General features: G+C 39.9%; 1 protein-coding gene across 1 annotated transcript; it reads left to right on the top strand.

The window, feature by feature from the left end:
* Nucleotides 1-1,951: 1,951 nt before the first annotated feature.
* LOC119892967 (histone-lysine N-methyltransferase EHMT1-like) lies at nt 1,952-16,710 on the top strand (the record flags this gene model as incomplete). The annotated part of the gene is given in 10 exon segments (XM_038704896.1): nt 1,952-2,105; nt 5,944-6,045; nt 6,162-6,266; nt 8,662-8,816; nt 12,542-12,709; nt 13,983-14,127; nt 14,345-14,422; nt 14,805-14,920; nt 16,436-16,522; nt 16,632-16,710. Coding segments are annotated over 10 exon segments (1,140 nt in total), but the record flags the coding sequence as incomplete, so codon positions are not given.
* Between the last annotated feature and the right edge of the window lie 3,190 nt (nt 16,711-19,900).

Genomic DNA, 19,900 nt, shown 5'->3' with positions numbered 1-19,900 from the left:
ATTCTTCCATACAGCGCTGAAAGGCGGCTGGAGCATTCATCAGGCCGAAGGGGATCCTGATCCACTCATAGAGACCCCATGGTGTGACAAAAGCGGTTATGGGTCTGCTCTCCTTCGCCATAAAGCCCTGATGGTACGCTTTACCTTGGTCCAAAAGAGAGAACCACGAGTTTCCTCCTAGACCATCCATTATCTCTTGCACTCTGGGGATAGGCTGGTGGTCAGGCAGGGTCTTCCTGTTCACTTCACGAAAATCTATACACAGTCGGAGACTCCCATCTTTCTTTCGAACACACACGACTGGTGATGCGTACGGTGAGTTAGATTTCTCCACCCAACCCTGAGCAATGAGGTCATTCAAGTAATCCTTCATTTCCCGGTAAAGTGGCTTAGGCACAGAGAGGTATGCTTTTGCTACAGGCTCAGTGTCTTTCAGGGAGATGCTGAGTTGAAGTTTTTCTATACAGCCGATATCATCCTCTGTCTTTGAAAAGGAGGCACACTCCTCTCGTAACATCTTATGAACCAACGCCCGTTCTGGCTCACTGAGGTGGCCCAGATCCACAGGTGGATCCCAAACTTTGCCTGTAGCCTGATCCTTTTCAGCTTTGATGTGACTTGTTGTAGCTGAAGGTGGAGGGCGGGACCCCTCTAGTATGGAGGCGGGGTAGACTGCTTGGACCGGCTGGACAGTTCCCATTACAGTTTTCCCTGCTAACATGATGTCATGATCTGTAATATTCTGCACGCTTATAGTAATAGAGGGTTTTTTTCTGCCCTTATTTACTTTTACGAGCATGTCACATAGTTCGAGTCCCTCTGTCCAGCGGGGGTTCACATCCGGAAGGCAAATAGCCTTCAAGCTGCAGACCATCCACTTCCGCTAGCCGAGCTAGCTTCAGTTCCTGTGGCATAAAACTGCAATTCATGCACTGATTGTCAGACAGCCCCTCTCTCAAGTGAGTAACACCGAGGCACATGGGGCATTCATCATGGCCATCTGCAGCCAGCAGTGTAGCCATGCAGAAGTGACAAACATGTGTCCCTAATATGGTGGGACCCTGTTTCTTTTCCATATTTTTGCAGCTTTTATATATTTTTTTCACAACAATAACTGTTATCTAGGAGCGAAAACACCCAAAATAACAGATCAAAATGAGCTCCTATGTCCTTGCCTTGTTATTGAAGACAAATGAAAATAACTCCTCCTTTTAACAATAAAAGTAAACTGTACACATAAGAAAAATCACTTAGAGTAACAGATCAGAGAGAGTCTCTCTTTTATTTTAACTCAAATTAAATAACTCTTCTTCACTTACTAACCAAAAAAAAATCACCCATATGTAGCTGTTAAGTCTACCGGGGAGCCAACGCTCTTTACCAAAGGATGAATTAAGGTTTACTTGACATGCTTTAACGAGTGAAAACACTCGGCAGAGAACCTACAATCAACTAAGAATTACCGCTAAGCGTAAAACAATCAGAAACAAAAGAATTAAGGAGGCCGCAGGAAGGAAGAGAGAATACAGGCCCAGGTCCAGTTAAAGGATACAGAGGCTGTAAATGCATTTACCATGCTTTGACTTTTTGTAGAATGGTGCGGAACATGCCTACGAAATTATATTAAGATCATTAATATGTAAATAAGTAAGTCTCACTGGACTTTATGTTCATTTGGTAAAAAAATTTAAATGAAACAGGAAATACATCTTTTTATGATTTTAAGTATATAATGTAATAAGTGAAATATGTTTTTCTCTCTTCAGAGTGGACAATACATATTGTTACTTAAACTAAACTTTTTCTTTAGTCTGGAGTTAGCAAAATAAATCACATTATTTAAAACTGCAGTAGGCAGCACTATTTTGACTGTTGGCTGTCATCAACTGTAATCACAGTGTTAACACAGAAATCCTGATGGTTGATGTCAGTGTCTTAATTAGTGATGTTGGGATGCTGTTTGTATGTGTGTGCACACATAGGCTGGAGCCAACCTGGACATGTTTGATGAGGAGCAGAGAACACCACTGATGGCGGCCTGTGAAAACAACCATTTGGACACAGTGAAGTACCTGCTGAGAGCTGGAGCAGCTGTCAGCCACAAGGTGGGTCAGCCCACGCTCTGCTGGATCATATCAGTCAGTGTCAACTTGTCCTACCAGCCTGATATGTGCTCATGGCATATACTGCTTCTTCATCCATCACTCAGCTCTTTCTCACTCAGTCACCTGCTGCCACTGCTCACTTCTTTTGTACAACTAGTATGAAAATCGCAACATTAATATTATTATTTTTACCTCCTCAAAAAAAACATTTTGTCAGTGTTTGATTGAATATACTCAAAATAACATACACACAAAATAAAAGAACCAAAACAAGTTTACCTTGACAGATTTTTTATCCTTAGGTGCTCAGAGACAAACTTTTATCTAAATGATGAAAACAAATAGTACAGCCAAGTAAACATTTAAAATGCAACACAGTTAAATAAAAACCCCCATATAGTTATCATGAGGAAATTAGCTGTAGAGACCAAACCCATTTTTCTTCCTGTCTGTAAACGTGTTTATTTCTGCTCTTAAGTTGGGCATTTTAAAATGGGTGTTTATGGGGATTGACTTGCTTTTGGAGCCAGGCTCAAGTAGCCATTCAAGGCACTGCAGTATTTCTCAGCCTCAGTGGTTGCTTCTTTGTTTTTGTTCCACTACTTTTCAATTGGTGTGCAAAGTTCTAGGAATTATGGCAGGAGCTGGCACACACGGCCCCAATCTATGTTAGTTGACTTCATCTTATGAAAAATAGAAGCATCACAAGTGCTCACATCAGCTTCTGCCCAGTTTGGTCCCTACAGGCCTGGAATTTCATCATGCAGCAAGGCCACTTGGCCATTGGTCAATTCGTTTCTGAGGGAGCACTGAAGGGAGGGGTGTATTTGTTTGCCAGTTAAGTTCAAATATTAACAATCCTTTTGCAGAATCACTTGCTCTTCCTTTAATGCTTGTCAAACCATTTATCATCTTTTGTGTTGGGTGTGCTGAGAGAGGTCAGTCTGTATAATGTCATAGTAAATAGTGTGCGATATTCATGGTTTTCATATTAATTTCAATGGCTAGGGTAACTTATATCTACTACAATTAAAATGTTTTACACAACAGCAGAAAGCAAACTAGAACAACACCACAGTATGTCAAAGTAGCCACAGCAAAAACAGTCAAGAACAGGAACTAATGCATGACAACTGAAGGAGATGAAGAGGGAGAGACAGCATCTGGACGAGAGAGAGCCACGACCAGTTCATCCTAGTTTCAAATGATGCAGCGTAGGGAGGATCCAGATGTTTAATAGAGGCAACGCTGTCTGACTGTCTGTTAACAGAGACTTTGCAGTGGCGTTCATACACTTCACTGATAAGTGAGTCGCAGAGCAACATTAGGCTTCATGATCAAAGAAAGTTTGTCACATCGACACATTCATGCTCCCTATTGTCTATAACTCTCTCGCTTGACGTTGACAAGCTTTTTCAACGGCCCTGGTTAAATTTACACAGTGCCGTGGGTACGAGTCTGTGTAGCCTGATTGACAGGTTGCCATGGTAATTTGTCAATCGCAAATAATCCCGCCCTGAAGCATACTCGGAATGAAGGTTTATGGCACTTCTGCATTGGATTCACGTCTCAGACTGGAAGCTTCCCGCTTGCTCGTTACACAAACACATTGCACTGCAGTTAAAAGACCTAACCCCGCTGCTCTTATAACTGCACCTGTCACGTAGATGTCCTTAGATGAATGAGCAGAGGAAGCTAGCAAAGCGTGATTTACCGTGCTCACACAATGTGCGGGTGAAAATCATTTGTGCCACTTTGATATCAAATAATTGAGTGAAATTTTAGTAGCAGCGGTCATAATTCAGCAGCGGCGTCTGTAATGTGCATGTCAACCTTACCTTATTAATAAACATTAAGATAATGGATTTGTGAAATCTGTGAATAAATAAACCCAGCTTTAATAGTTTAGCATATTTACAGTACAAAACTTGTCAGTGAAATGTGAGGGGCAAAAAACTAAATAATTGTTCAATAATCGTAATCGAGGTGAAATGTTCAATTAATCGTGATTTTGATTTTAGTTGAAATCGTCTAGCCCTATCTATGAATAGTAGAACATTTTATTAATCTCCCTATTTTTAAGCCTAAACTACGTTCTAGAGTAAGGGTGCTCCGATCGATCGGCCACCGATCGTAATTGGTCTCTAAAAAGGCCGATCAGAAAAGCCGATCAGATGCAATACTCACCAGACAATTTTCAACTGCAGCTAAAATGGTTTCACTACGTGGTCTGAGCGGTTTTCAAAGCTAGCTAGCACCAAAGTCCTTTTCAGACAGGAAGCGATTGATGCGCCTATTTAATCATTTACAAAGAGAGTTGAGCAGCAATCAGATAAGCGGAGCAACAAGCAGGCACGATAATGTGAAACTGTCGCGGTCGTGCTCATCTCACACACAAGCCGCCCGCCAGAGTTTATTTGTCTTGACCCACAGCGCATCAGGCAGAGAGAGGCTGACGCTTCTGTGTGAGGTACCACTCAATCAGATGACTGCTTCTCTCTCTCAATGCGTTTTTGTTTTAAAACGGAGACCTTTTGCTACTTTCTTCCTCCCGTCCAGATTAAAACCGTGAATCTGAAGATATTTGAAAACGCTGCTGACCCCGTGGGCAAAAACGGAGGACTTTATAAAAGGATGACACAGACACTCACATTTTGCTTTCTGATTTGGTCTTGTCAGTCAAAGCAAAAACACGATGCTACTGACAGTTTTAGTTTCAGTATTTTTATTAAAATATTTTTTTAGGCCTACTGTATAAATAACACTTGTACTGTGAATGTCGCCGTTGTTATAAAACTGTTTTAAAAAATGTAGTAGTAGTCAGTAGTAGTAGTGTGGATGTAGCCCAACATAACCCCACTCCTCTCTCTAGTCCTCTCATGTCAACCCTCCCGTTTCGCCCGGGATTCTCCCATATTTTTCTGTTCTCAACCGGTATCCTCCATTTTAAATGTTTCCCCGTAAATCTCCCTTATTTTTAACCTTTAGAAAATCAATCTTGCCCAAGGATTTAATAGATGAAAATACCCCCCTGAAATAATATTAGTCCTAGGCTATACTAGTGGTAAACCATATGAAATTATAATGAATTTAATAAGTAATAATAATAACACTTTTGGTATAGTATAATATGGAATTAACATTGTACTTTTATTTATTAAAATTTCCCTTATTTTCAGTCTCATTGATGACAGTTTTGACTCCTCTGTAGCCCACTCTCCATCTTTCTGCTCCTCTCTCTACCCCCTAAAACCCACAGAACCTGCCGGAGCTTTCCAGAGCAAAAAGCGGCTACTTTTGTTGCATTGTTTTTAGTTGAAGATTTATAAAGATGCTGTTTGTTCTGTTTTTGTAGTTTACTCCACTGGAAAGCTATATTTGTTATAATATAAGATGTTCGCAGTAACCAGGCACAGGCTTCTATGGTTTAAGTCTGTAAGTCAGAGGGAGTGGAATTTGTTGCCCATGTTTCCTAAAATGAACAGTTGTCATTTCATGATACTTTATCATCTGTTAATTTTAATACTTAATAGTTTGTTTTTAGGACTAATTAAAAAAATATACTGTATAATGCTACATGATAAATAAAAGACTTCAAATAGACCCAGTGATTGGTGACCGGTACCAGCCAATACTGCTTTCGGTGATCAGCCCAAAAAATCCTGATAGGAGCACCTCTACTCTAGACTGTGGGGAAACGTTTAGGTACCTTTCTGAACTGGTTCTGTTCACTGGTGTCCATTCCAATTTCCTGTTTCACCCACAACTCTCATGGAGTCCAGAAGCCAATGAAATGTCCTTTCTCTTGGACTCATGTCATCCTGTGTTGTCATCCCAGGATGTCATGGGATTCACCTGTCTGCATTTGGCAGCTAAATTGGGACATTATGATATAGTCCATCATCTGCTCTCCAAGGCTTCCAAATTCATCAACTGTCAGGTAAAAACACACACTGCCTCATTTACTAACTGCTGCTAACAGTTATTTTCGTGTAAATAACAAGTCAGGTGTTAGTGTCAATCTTTGCACGAGTTTTATAACTTCTGTCTGTGCAGGATGCTGGTGGATGGACCGCCATCACCTGGGCCATCGAGTACAAGCACAAGGAGCTGGTCCACCTGCTGCTGGCCAGAGGGGCCGATGTAAACATCAGGGACAAGGTCAGTGCAAACGACACGCTGACACCACAATCTGTTTTCTTCTTTTTAAAATAACATGTTTTTAAAAGGCAAATATTTAGTAATGAAAAACCAATAAGAGTATAGATAAAGAACAGAACAAATAAATAGTATCAATAAATGTATCAATAAAATCCTAACAACAATATAAAATAAATACAGTATAAATGGCAGCTGGTAAAGACAAAGTTTATGATAATTTATCAATCATAGTTAACAAGTCGATCTCTGGGAAGGATCTCTAATTCATTTAATTTACTATTTATAAAGATTAAACATGACAATTAACTTTAATCTTGTTATTTTCAACAATGTTTGTGTTATTCTAAATTTTGACACCAAGATTTAAAAATTTTTACAGCAAAGGTATATCTGTTCCATATATCAGTCGGTCATCAGTCTAATTGGTTACTAATAATCTGTATCGGAGTCGGCCTGGAAAAAAACATATCGATTGATCCCTAATCTCGATTACAAGATCATTTGATTTTTTTTATGTTCTCAAAGTCACAAGACTTTGAGACATAAATGCTAGAAATCATCTCTTCTTGGTCAATACTAACATTATCGATTTAACTAGACATAAGTAACATGCCTCACTGGCTCTACCTACTGGTTCATTTCAATTTATTTTATTTTCAAGTGATAGACATAACATCATGGATATCACACTGATGCTTTACTTTTTGTAGGAACCTGGGGTCTCATTTATTAAAAGTGTGTTGTATCCATACTAAAGTATAGGGTTGCACAGCTGAAAATGGCATGTGGCAAAAAAATTAATCTGTGTCAGTGCATCTGACAGCCATGTCAGAGGCGGCTGTGGTTCAGGAGGTAGAGCGGGTTGGCCGTTAATCGGAAGGTTGGCGGTTCAATCCTTGGCTCTCCCTGGTTGTGTGTCGAAGTGTCCTTGGGCAAGATACTGAACCCCGATTTGCCCCTGGCGAAATCCGCCATATGAATGAGTGTGAATGTTAGTTTCCGTTTGAGCACTTAGGCTCAGTGTATGAATGTGTATGAATGTGTATGACTGGTGAATGCAGATGTAGTGTAAAAGCACTTTGAGTGGTTGAAAAGACTAGAAAGGCGCTATACAATTTTTCAATGTGAATATCCTTTTTGCCTGAAGAGTTTGTGTACTACCAGTGTGAGTGAATGTATTTATTTAAATTGCATAGTGGGCAGAGCAAAGTGACTGTGGGATTCTTCTGTGTAGGCTCAGGGCTATAAAGTGCCACTATTTCACTCGCATACGCAAGTCTCACATTCCACAAGCTGCAATGTGCCCACGCTAGAGTTGTCTGTATTGAGTATTTTCAGTCATCACTGTGATGGGTGAAAAAGCTTTGTCCATATTTTAGGTTTTGTGTGTTAAATGTCAGACCAGAACATTACTTTTGCTTGTTAGATAGTGTGCGTAAGTTTCTTTGCAAATGTTTAAATGTAAAAAAGAATAAAGCGGTTTCAATGTTAATAAAGGCTTTGACAGTAGCCTAAAAGAATAAAGTTTTTGGTTGGATGGCACAGACTTTAAACCATGGCTGATGCCTGTCACTGGGAATAACCGGCAGGCGTATTGTTGGGTCTGTAAGAAAGCAGTAAGTGTAACCTTTAGGTGTAATGGGGGCATCAACGATATCTGGTCCCATATACACAGTGCTTTTCAATTCAATTCAATTTTATTTATATAGCGCCAAATCACAACAACAGTTATCTCACAGAAGAGCAGGTGCAGTACTAGTCACAAATAAGTTTTAGGATGCTGACAAAGTTGTCTATTGCAAATTTGTGTGCTACACCGCCTACACCACTCCATCACTCATTTTATTCTCTTGAGCTTTGTTCCCTCCAAGCCTCTCTGAATTCTGTTGTATCGATTCAGTGGTCCATAGAAGTTATCACAAACTAAGAGTGTTTAGTTTTGTCAGTCTCAAAATCAATAAATAAGTAAGTTAAAGGTGCGTTTGTGTAATTTTTAGTGGCATATAACGGTAAGATTTTAGATTGCAACCAACAGAATACCCATATTTAAGCCTGAAAATAAATTATGTCAGGTATCTTGCAACTGCTTGGCGTTAGCAAGCAACCTACTGTGTTTGACATGATTTCACGTATTGCGCACATAAACGTCATAGCCGACGTAAGCTAATGGATTTTTGCGGGAAATCCGACCAGTGCTTCACATAGAAAACAGTAGGCCTATACAGGCTGTTATAGGCAATTGAGAATGTTGGTGAATGCCTCAATTTTTAAGTGAGGTCACAACCCATTCCCACAGAGGCAATCCAAATGTGATAAATAAAATTAAATTCCCATTTAAACTCCACGATGCACCTTTTAGAGGTTTGTGCTGACCTCTTATCTGCTCCTTGTTCAGGAAGAGAATGTCTGCCTGCACTGGGCGGCTTTGTCGGGCTGTGATGACATCGCTCAAGCTCTGCTGGAGGCTCGATGCGACCTCAGTGCTGTCAACGTTCACGGTGACTCACCGCTTCATGTTGCTGTGAGAGAGAACCACCTGGAGTGTGTGATGTGAGTGTGTAGTCCGGGAACAAAGATCGCTTGGGTTACACAGAGCTTTATTCATTCATTAGTCCATTGTTAATAACATGAATATGATTTAATGGAGGGGAGGTAGGGGTGGATTGGGGTATAAACTCAGAAGGGGGGCACATTTAAAAAAACAAATAAAAAATAAACCAGCAGGATCAAATGCCATTCCTAGAGGTGCTAGGCTAACCCAGCTTGGACCAATTCCAAAATGTCCAAAATATACCCGGTACTGGAATTTAGAGATTGTTGTGCACACAGTACAGTAGGGTTGCCGAAAGATAGAAAATAATAAGGGACGCCTGCCACAGCAGGGGCCACACTGATTGAGGGCCTGGCAACGACAGGCCCGATGGTGTGCCAGTGGTGGTATATCATAACTCAAAATATGTTTTCAGGAACGTATTAAGATTGATACCAATGGACATTATAATAAGCTATCTTCCTTTTATAAATGTCTTTCAAACAGCTACAGTAAAACTATGAACAGAAAAAGCTCACTCCTAATAAGCTCCACACAGCACATTGCTGACCAACTTTGTTTCGTCACTCTGGAAAATATCCTTTCCACATAACCAGTGGCTGCTGCGATGCTTATGATGTGGCTGATGATGGACAGGGTGAGAAATTGCTGTGAACTTGAGTAACTGTAAAGAGTGGTGTGAACACAGATTTGGCTTAAATATTTGTCATTGTAATACCAGCAGTAATACCATTCAAACAATAAAACCTACATAAATAACCTATCTGCAAACATTTCTAAATTTAATTTATCACCATTTTAATGATTGGTCAGTAAATATTTATGTATTTATGTTTTCAGTTTTTATTTAGCCTATTGTCACACGTCTGACTGGCCACCGTGCACCACACAGAATACTGGCCAGCAAATTGTGCAGTTTGGCTTGATACTCGTCAAGTAGGCCAGTGGTTGGCAATTGGCGGCCCGCGGGCTAGATATTATTGCTGGCAGGCCTACTTGATGGGCAGATTGCTTTGATAGTAGAAAAATAAATTACGAGGTATAAACTTTTTGCAACTGTAGCGCCACCTAGTGGAAGAATATCCCAGGGCTGCTCAGTGAAGCTCGGGCCAAGCATTTGAACAGATGCGTCAAGTTTGGTTACAATAGTTTATGCCAATTTGATTTACGGGCCATCCATCCATCGTCAACCGCTTACCCTGCGTACAGGGTCGCTGGGGGGGGCTGGAGCCAATCCCAGCTGACATCGGGCGCAAGGCGGGGTACACCCTGGACAGGTCACCAGTCCATCGCAGGGCCACACATAGACAAAAAACCACTCACGCTCACACCAATCAACCTAGTCCGCATGTCTTTGGATGGTGGGAGGAAGCCGGAGCACCCGGAGAGAACCCACGCAGACACGGGGAGAACATGCAAACTCCACACAGAAAGGCCGGGGCAACCTTCTTGCTGTGAGGCGACAGTGCTAACCACTGCACCGCCGTGCCACCCTGATTTATGTAAAATTGTACGTAAAGACACAAAAAAGTAAAAATTTATGAAAAAAAAGAGATTGATGTATAAAAATTATTTTGATAACTTTTCATTAGTAGCGTCCGTAGATGATCCTGCCATAGTTTCAGGTCGATTGGCGAAACAGTCTGGGACGAGTTCGCAAAAATAGGTTTTAGAGAAAAGAGATAAAAAGTTGTATAATTTAACATTTTTAGAGCAGAAGACCATTGGTGCAAAGATGCAGAGGAATCCAGAGATTAAAATAATGAAAGAAGATTGACTCTAAACGAAGATTTAGATAATTGCAAAAACGCAAAGTTGAAGAAGGACCAGAACCTGAAAAACCAGAACCTGATGAAGAACCAGAACCAAAACCAAAACCAGCAGCTGGTGCTGAAATAGATCTCAGTCATGACAGTTACAGTTACTCACACATTCATTTCCTCGTAAGTGATTGTGCCTCCAAAATAAAAGCACGACAAAACTTTTTGCTGCAATGCTTTATGTCGAGTTTATTAAGAGCTTTTACTTTGAAGAGTTCTGAAGGACACTAGCTTGCGTGACGCTCCTTTTGAAAAAGCCATCATCAAGCATGTGATTGGATTCCTCTGAATTTCCCTTTTTATATACAGTATGGAATTTCCTCAAGGAAATGAAAATAAGTGTCCATAGGTTTATGAATCAACCCCCAGGACGTGCACACACTGCAGCACATGCTTTATTGTGAACATGTGAAAAAGTGTCCTTATAATCAATTTGTTTAAGAAGGGATAAAAAAAATATCTGCAGTTAGTTGGAATTAATTTTACGACGTTGCAAGTGAGTCCTGCACAGTACCGACTGAGCTAAACGTGCACACTAGTATACAAGGATTTGAAATAATTTCACCATGTAACAGCAACAAATCAAACCAGCAATGGCAGGGAGTATTACCCAATCAGGGGTAGAAAAGGACAAGTCTTCACAGAATGATGGAATGATTTGCATGGGATGCTGCATTAAAGACAATTCGGAATTATGGGACAAACCAAGTCCCTTATTGATTCAGAACGGGCCGCGCTATTTAGTTCTCAAATATGGGACAATTCCGTATTTTAAGGGACAGGTGGCAACCCTACTTTACAGAGACCTGGCTGCACCACAGCATCCCAGATCACAGTTGGCCATGTTCTGGAGTGTTTACATCAGTGATGCTTGATGCTCAAATGCAGTCAAAGTTGATGGATGTTCCACAGATGCCAGCCACATTATCTGCCAAGAATTCCATTGGTGTTGTTTTTTTCTTACTAGTATTTACAACCCCCTATGTGCAAACAGACCTCAGAACTAAATTCTATTAGCATGCCCACACTTCCACAAATAAAAAAACAATTTGTTTGCAGAAAAGATGACACCTTTTATGCTCACTTTGCTCTCCTCAAGAAAGTCTCAGCTGTCCACTGCCCCTAGAGGAATGGCCACTGTCAGTATTCACAGCAGATGTGAGAATAACTCAGAGAGTGAATGTGAGTAAAGCTGCTGTGCCTTAAACCTGCATTCTTTCTAATGGCCAGCACTGGACTCAATAGCAAAATGAGCCTACTTCTCACCTGATTTATTACCTCAGTAAATACTTTCCTAATGAGTTTATGGTCTCACTCGCTAGTTTCAAGTCTTCTGTAATACAGTATGGTGTTCACTCATGTTCATTTAGTAAATTATGGTCCTATTAGAGGAAAATGGACCAGAAAGTAGGGAAGGCTTTAGGACGAGGCTACCTTGTGATTGATAAGTTGCTATTGTGAGCTAGTTTTTGAGTGCTGTTTGTGTTTTTTTTCCCAGTTTGATGTGGAACAGTTTGGAACCTAAACTGTGAGCCAGGCCTTATCACCCAACATCAGTGTTGGACCTCATAAATGCTCTTGCAGCTGAATGGGAGTAAATCCCTGTTTATTATTGGAGGCTGTTTATAGCAGCACATTAATGCCAACTGTTTCTAATGACATGTTCAAGAATCGCATATGGGTGTCCACATACTTCTGGCTATAAAGTGGATTAGCTACTGGCATATTTAGTCATAAATGTGATATTGGCTTTTAGCTTCAACGCCACAATCATATTGGTCTATCCCTTGATACAATAGTTTGTTTGTTTTTTAAACATACTGTGTTGTCTAAGTTGTGTTTTGCTACATTTCTAAACTAGTCTGCAGACTTAAACTGAAAACATAAACAAATTCCACCGGCAGGTTGTTTCTGTCTCGTGGAGCTGACGTCAATCAGAGGAACAGGGAGGGAGAGACTGTTTTGGACTGCTGCGTCTACGGCTCCAAGGTGTGGACAGCCCTCAACACCAACAAAAAGCTGACTGATGCCAGGAGAGCCAGGGACTTTCATGGAGAAAGAGTGCTCAGCAGGTAGATGGCAACACTGCTCTGTGTGTGTTGGCCGGGTTATATAATAATATTAATTTTTATTTTCTAAATTGCATGTATAGAACTGTTATTTGTAATACATTGATGTAGGGCTGGGTGATATGGCTTATAAATATATATCTCAATATGTTTAGGCTGTATCGCAATATATATCAATCTAAGTATCAATTTACACATTTTGTTTAAATAACATATCGTACATTCTCAAATAGTGCAAACATGATCTTGTAGAATCTGATGGATTGCTGTAGCTTAAACTACCTAACCTATCTAAGTAGTTAAAATGAGCAAAACCTTAAACATCACAGCAGTAAAATCCAAGACACACTTTAATGCAACATTTATAATAATCAAGAAACATCACATATAATAGTAAAACGCCGACAAGGTCCATTTTACTGCACAATGACTATTGTAAGTACATTCTGCTGTAATACTAGCATAAGCATAAGGTAAAAACCATTGTACGGTTTAGAATCGAAAACTTGAAGTGAACTATTTTCAATGTGAGGTTGGTATTAGTACTTTTGCAATGTAGTAGTTTAGGCTACTGTTTTGTAACTGACCTGAATACTTCTTCCAACTCAGGTTAGCACACCGAAAGCCTAACTGTACCTGTGTGTTACCAGCCGAGCCTTCCCCTTTAAGGAAGGTGGCTTTGTGGGTAACCTGTGTGTGAGTCTAGCGAGTTTGTTGTGAAAACTAGTCTCTCCCAGTGTGTAGGGCGGGAAGTTGCATTACTTTAGTCAGTCATAGAGTGTGTAGATAAACTCAGGTTGCAGTATAATATTGCTGTGTGTGCCACAAACCACTGTGAAAAGCTAGCTATATATCAACTACAATTCAGGTTAAAAGCCAATTAATATAGCCTAAAACCGGAGGTATCCCAAATACATTTTGGAGCTGGGAGCTAGATTAATTACAGTAATCAAATATTGATTGTGTGTTCTCATGGGATCTTTGTCTGCCACAGTGACTCAGCTGCTAACTCACTATATATATATATAGGTCTATGTAACATGTACACCACTGCACCTTTTACCTGAATTCTTGAAGTTAGCATTTTTGACAACAGAGGTGTTTACCATGCATTGTTTTCTTTATCTTCTTTATATTCATTCTGGTATTGGTACTTACATAGATGATGTCTTGTCAGTTTTCTTTACTCTGCTGTGATATTCTCTTCATCCATTTCTATAGCATTTTTTTTGCATATTTGAATCAGATTTTATAACCATAAACTTCCTTCTCTTAGGGACATTTCTCGGGGGTACGAGGCAGTTCCTATCACCTGTGTCAATGGTGTTGACAACGAGCCGTGCCCTGAAAATTTTAAATATGTACCAGACAACTGTGTCACCTCCTCACTGAACATAGACAAGGACATCACTCACTTACAGGTCTCTGTAAATTAAACGTTTATTACAGTGCAGAAGGTGGAATGAACTGATGTTTAATATTCAATATGAATTTGTCGTAGTTTTTTCACCTATTCAAATTCAAAGAGAAACCAAAGGCTTGCAGTACATTAAATAATAAAAACATAAAAGATTGTGTATGTAAAAGCTGCAAAATGTCATATCTGACTTATATTAGCTCACTGATTCTGTCATTCAGCACTGCAGCTGTACAGATGACTGCTCATCCAGTGCCTGCATGTGTGGTCAGCTCAGTCTACGATGTTGGTATGACAGCGTAAGTTGACACACACGTGCAAAATGCAAATATATTCGTCTTTTTTTTACACATCACTTCCACTTGGTCACAGGCATGTTTACTGGTGACTAATATAAAACACTTCTAGTGGATTAACTAACACATTTAAGCAGACTTTTGGGATGTTAACAAATTGTTATTGTCCTTTTTGTTTAATTCTGCCTGCAGTATTTACAGGTTTAGATTTTCCAGGGTTGACCTGCTTAATTTCTATTTTTCGTAAGTCACAAATCAGTTTCTAGCTAGGTATAAAGAATCTAACATCTGGCTCTCTCAGAGCAGCAGACAACTTATCTAAACAGAAAATGTGTATTTTTATCCCTGATAGCCGTTTGTTACATGTCTCTTGGTGCAAACGTAGGAGGGTCAACTACCACTGGACTTCTGTCAGCGGGAGCCCCCAGTGCTGTTTGAGTGTAACCACATCTGCTCTTGCTGGAAAACCTGCAGGAACCGAGTGGTCCAGAATGGACTGAGGTGACATGTTCTATCTTTTGAGGTGTCGCCTGTGAATCTTCATTTAATAGCTCACTGTGGCTGTTTCTTATTTGTACCAAACCTCCTTTGAAAATACTACTGCTTTTCCTGTTGTTTAATATTTGTATATGAAGCAGTATGCAGAAGTATTCAGTTAGCAATTTTATACCACTGAGCAGCTTTCATAGGAATGAACAGGGCCCCACTGCCGACGCTGGATCCAGTTCTCTTTATACATTCATTACACTACATTTATTCATTTAGCTGACGCTTTTGTCCAAAGCGCAGGTTGCACACCTCTGGAGCAACTAGGGGTTAAGGGTCTTGCTCAGGGACACATTGGTGGACGTGTCACAGTGGGGTCTCTCAGACTAAAGGCATACGTTTTATCCACCGTGCCAGCACCACCACATTCCGCATTCATGTAGAGAAGCTGTTCTACAGGCCACTCGCGAGAAGAGGAGAGTCAAGTGGCAGGGCAACAGGATTTCCTTCTTTCAGGGTCTTTCTCAAGAGGTGCTCCCTTTACAAGACTCCCTTGTAAAAGAGACTGTGTCTCAATGGGACCTTTGCTGTTAAAATAAAGGTTAAATAAAAAGGTGCTTCAGCAGTGTAGGAAGTTTGATACAGTGTAGAAACAGTTCCCAGAGCGGGGGATGCCGTACTCCATGCTGTATCCAGCTACTGTAAAAAACAGAATAAATAATTTCACCTCACCAGACGCAGCAGACGTTCTGGCAGGATGTATCCATAGTTACTGAGCTGGATTGATTGTTTGTGTAAACTACTTAATGGCCATACATGTGTGTTCAGGCGTCATGGTACTGGTTGTCCACTGTAATAGCATCAGATAAATTACAATATTTCATTTACATTTTGTTCCATTTTATTCTACTGTCTCTGAGGGGATTGCTTACTTTATTTACTAAATGCGAGCAGATACGTTTGCGTGTGTCTAGGCTACATGCATGGGTGTGTATGTAAATTAGGGCATATTATTATTCTCCACAGACATGTATGTACATATGCATACAGGTATATATATGAGCTTCCACTGGCAAAAGTTGTGGATGGCCCCAATACAATCACTCCATTGCATCCAGTTTTTTTTTTTACATGCACAAAAAAGATATATAACTAAGTACTAAGTATATAACTAATAAGAAAAAGGCAAAAAGCATAATACCACCTTTCTAAACTAAGGCTGAGACCGGCTTTCTTACCTAATCTTAATCTTAAAATTCTGTATTATTTTTATTTTTTAAATGTATTTAAATAATAATAATAATAATTTAATGTATGTGTGGAGTATTTGTTGGGTGTGGTGGAGGTTTTATACCAGGCGAGTGGAAAAAGAACTCAATTCTATCTTCCAGGAAAGGGATTAGTTGTTGAAAGTTGTTTTTCTCTTGTTTTCTTGAATTAAATCAATGTCGTGTTTTGTTTTAATGTTCTTCTAAAGTATGCTGCCGTTCTGTCAGCTTTGGGATCACATAATTACCTTTTTTGTTTCAGAGCCCGGCTGCAGGTCTTCAGGACACAGAAGATGGGCTGGGGAGTGAGGGCCATGCAGGATATCCGTCAAGGAACATTCATTTGCGAGTGAGGACAGGCTCAGATAAGAGAAATTACTCCATTCAGTGTTTTCTAGCATGAAATATTTAACAGATTCAGCGCTCTGAGCCCCCTACCCCTCCCTATGCTTCCACAGGTATGTCGGGGAGATCATCACTGACGCAGAGGCCGACAAAAGGGAGAATGACTCTTTCCTCTTCACCCTTGACAATAAGGTAATTACATTAGTGATCATGAATTTTTAAAACCATTCTGAAAAAAACAAAAACAGTTAGGAAATAGGCTGGATAATTAATTATAATATTAAAACAAATGTTAGGAGAAAGAAGAAGTAAAATATAGCTGTTTGGAGCTATTTGAATAGGTAAAGAATTAGTGAGGTGGAAAGATAAGAATCTTTCTATCTCCAATTTGTTCAACTCAAGCAACACAGTCTCAGGAGGGATTGTAAGGCTGTTAATACGTCTAGAAGGAGACTCCAAGTTATGTGAAATGCTTTAGAGACCTTTTTCACTTTTCTCACCAAGATTTTCTATACCCATCTGTCATGTGTCAGAGAGGAGGCATGTTTCCATTTAAGAAGAATGGATGTTTTAAAATTTTTGACTAGTAAGGACTGATTTCCTACTGTCAGACTTATCAGAATACGGGCAATGGTGAGTCTGTGGCATCACAATAGCCTGTTAATGACAGAAGTAAGATCTTGGCTGTTACTGGCTCAGCGCAGCATTAGTGACAAGCCAAAATGATGTGATGCTTTTACGTTTGTGTTATAGGCCTGTGATGTTGCAAAAAATCCTTATTTTTCTGTCACACAGCTAAAGGTGATTATTTATAGGTGAGTATTTATATTACCTTCAGTGGTAAGAGAAACCAAAAAGAATGCAAGCCAATACATGGTTCTGTATACATATATCAAACCCTTATATCAAATATAAATGTGACAAGTTAAAAATGCAGCCCTCCCATATGTTGATGGGAAGAATTTAACAAAAACTGAATTATGACAAACGTCTTGCATGTAAGCACATACTATGCTTACATTCTACATTCACCTGTTGATTCAGAAACACTAGGATGTTCGGCAGACTTTTCTGGAAAAAGTGATTGAGTGCATTTGCTGTTTGGTCAAGAGATGGCGCTGCAGAGTTGTTCATCTAAACACTGCTTTTTCCTCTTAAGGTTTTACCATAGACTGTATATAAGAAGTGGACATTGTCATTGTGACATCACCCATTGGTTTTGTGGACTGCCGTTTTGAAGCCTCGACTTTGGCCGTTAGGGCGCCTCCATGTTGAGTTTTTGCAACCAGCAGCACCAGACGTGAACATATTTGGACGCAGCGGTGAAATCTAACGGCCGTGTGCCAGCCTACCTAGATTGCTTAGCTAGGTGCGTCTGTAATTCATATTAACTGTCATTTTAACAGGGCTGACAATTTTGTCTAGCGAACAACAGGCTTAAAACTAAATGTACTCACCAGAGAAAGTGAAGAGCCAACTCTTAATAAGCTTTTCCAACAGCGCTGGTTAAATTTACACAGTGCCGTGGGTATGAGTCACTCTAGCCTGATTGACAGGTCGCCATGGTAACGACTTGTAAATCACAGATAATCCCGCTCTGAAGCATACTCTGCTTTATGGTCTATGTTCCTCTAAATGGGAGCATAATTTACTAAATGAACATCACGTTGTATTGGAGAAGATATGAAACTTGCAATTGAGACCATAAACTCATTATGAAAGTGTTTACTGAGGTAATAAATCAGGTGAGAAGTACGGTCATTTTACCATCATTTCTAATTGAGCCGGACTTCTTTTTGCAACCAGAAGAGTCGCCATCTTGCTGGCTGTTCGATAGAATGCAGGTTTAAGGGACCTCATTGGCTTTGCGTCTCAGACCGGAACCCGCTTGGGTTTTATAGGCTAGTTGATCTTGTGATGACAGCTTGTTGATGGTAACAGGCTGGACTAGTCGCTGAAGGAATGATTCTGAAATCACATCTCAGGTTTGAGTACTCAAAGCCCAGCCTTTTTATTTATTCATTTTGCCTCCTTATTCCTATTCAGGGAGGGGTGAGACTACATTTAAATGGCTGTGGTACCTAATCTCATGCCCCCCTTGGGAAGCTGGAATTTTTTATCAAACAGAAACAATACTGAGGACACCTGTAAAAGAACCCAGTTGGACAAAATTGAAATAACATAATCACTTTGCATCTTTTCTTCTGTATGCACCCCATCAGGGTAGGCTGCACACAACCACAGAACCACTGCAGTAGGTACAAATAAACAATATAATCAGGGCAGGGCATCCATCATGCAACAAAGAAGGATAGATGATGAGTGTAAATGACAGTGAATGGTAAAATTATGACCCAAACTGTCTGTTGTAAACATCCATCACAGTTTACAGACCCACTTCCTGCTTCAACTTTGAACTACTGTTCTTTCTGTTGTTGTTGTGATGGGTTATTATTCATTTCAGGTGCACTCACTTTCAGTTTATCCTCCAAATAAAGTGGTTTTGGTAATCTAAATGAACTTTTGGCTTCAAGGGCGTAGAATGTAACCTGTCAGTAGCTAGTCAATTTAAGTTAACATTTTAAAAAGCTCCCCACCCTCATATGCTTCTTATTGGTTTGGTCATCTTTTTTACTGCCAAAATATGAATTATGAGTTCATACAAACACTGAATCTTTTGTGGCAAATGTAGCCATACTCTCACATAAACACAACGTGGGCACCACACACACACACACACACACACACACACACACACACACACACACACACACACACACACACACACACACACACACACACACACACACACCTCATATATTTCAATGTCTGATTGTCTACCAGCATGTTAAACAGTATCAGCATCAGCTTTATTGCCAGGTATGTGTACACATACGAGGAATTTGACTCAGGATTGTACGTTGCTCACAATATGCTTACTCATACAAACATACAAAATCACAATAATAAAAAGAAATTAAAATCAGACATTGACTTCAGTGTAGACAATACAAATATACGCACTATGAACAAAAACAATATAGACATATTGACAAATAGTGCAGTGAGCAGAGTGCAAAGGATGCAGGAGTATGTACATGTCGGAGGTGGATGTGATGTACAGGTACATATACATGCATACGTGTACACATGTAAAAATGTACACAGTGCAATGAAGCATAGTGCAAAGGACGCTGGAATAAATAAGTATTTTGTGCAGGAGTTATGACTTGAGGTAGATGGATTTAGTATATAGTATCTACAATATGACAATATAACAGTATGAACAGCACTGAAATAGAGAATGATGAATAAATAAATAATAAGTGGAAACCAGTAAACAGGTGCTGATTAGAGAGTTACTGGGTTATTGCACAGGAAT

Source organism: Micropterus salmoides, unplaced genomic scaffold, assembly GCF_014851395.1.
Source record: "Micropterus salmoides isolate LMB-PRFRI ecotype aquatic unplaced genomic scaffold, ASM1485139v1 Ms_hic_scaffold_756, whole genome shotgun sequence".
NCBI lineage: Eukaryota > Metazoa > Chordata > Actinopteri > Centrarchiformes > Centrarchidae > Micropterus > Micropterus salmoides.
Note: the sequence above shows the minus strand (reverse complement) of the source record. Positions and strands in the feature narration are given on the sequence as shown.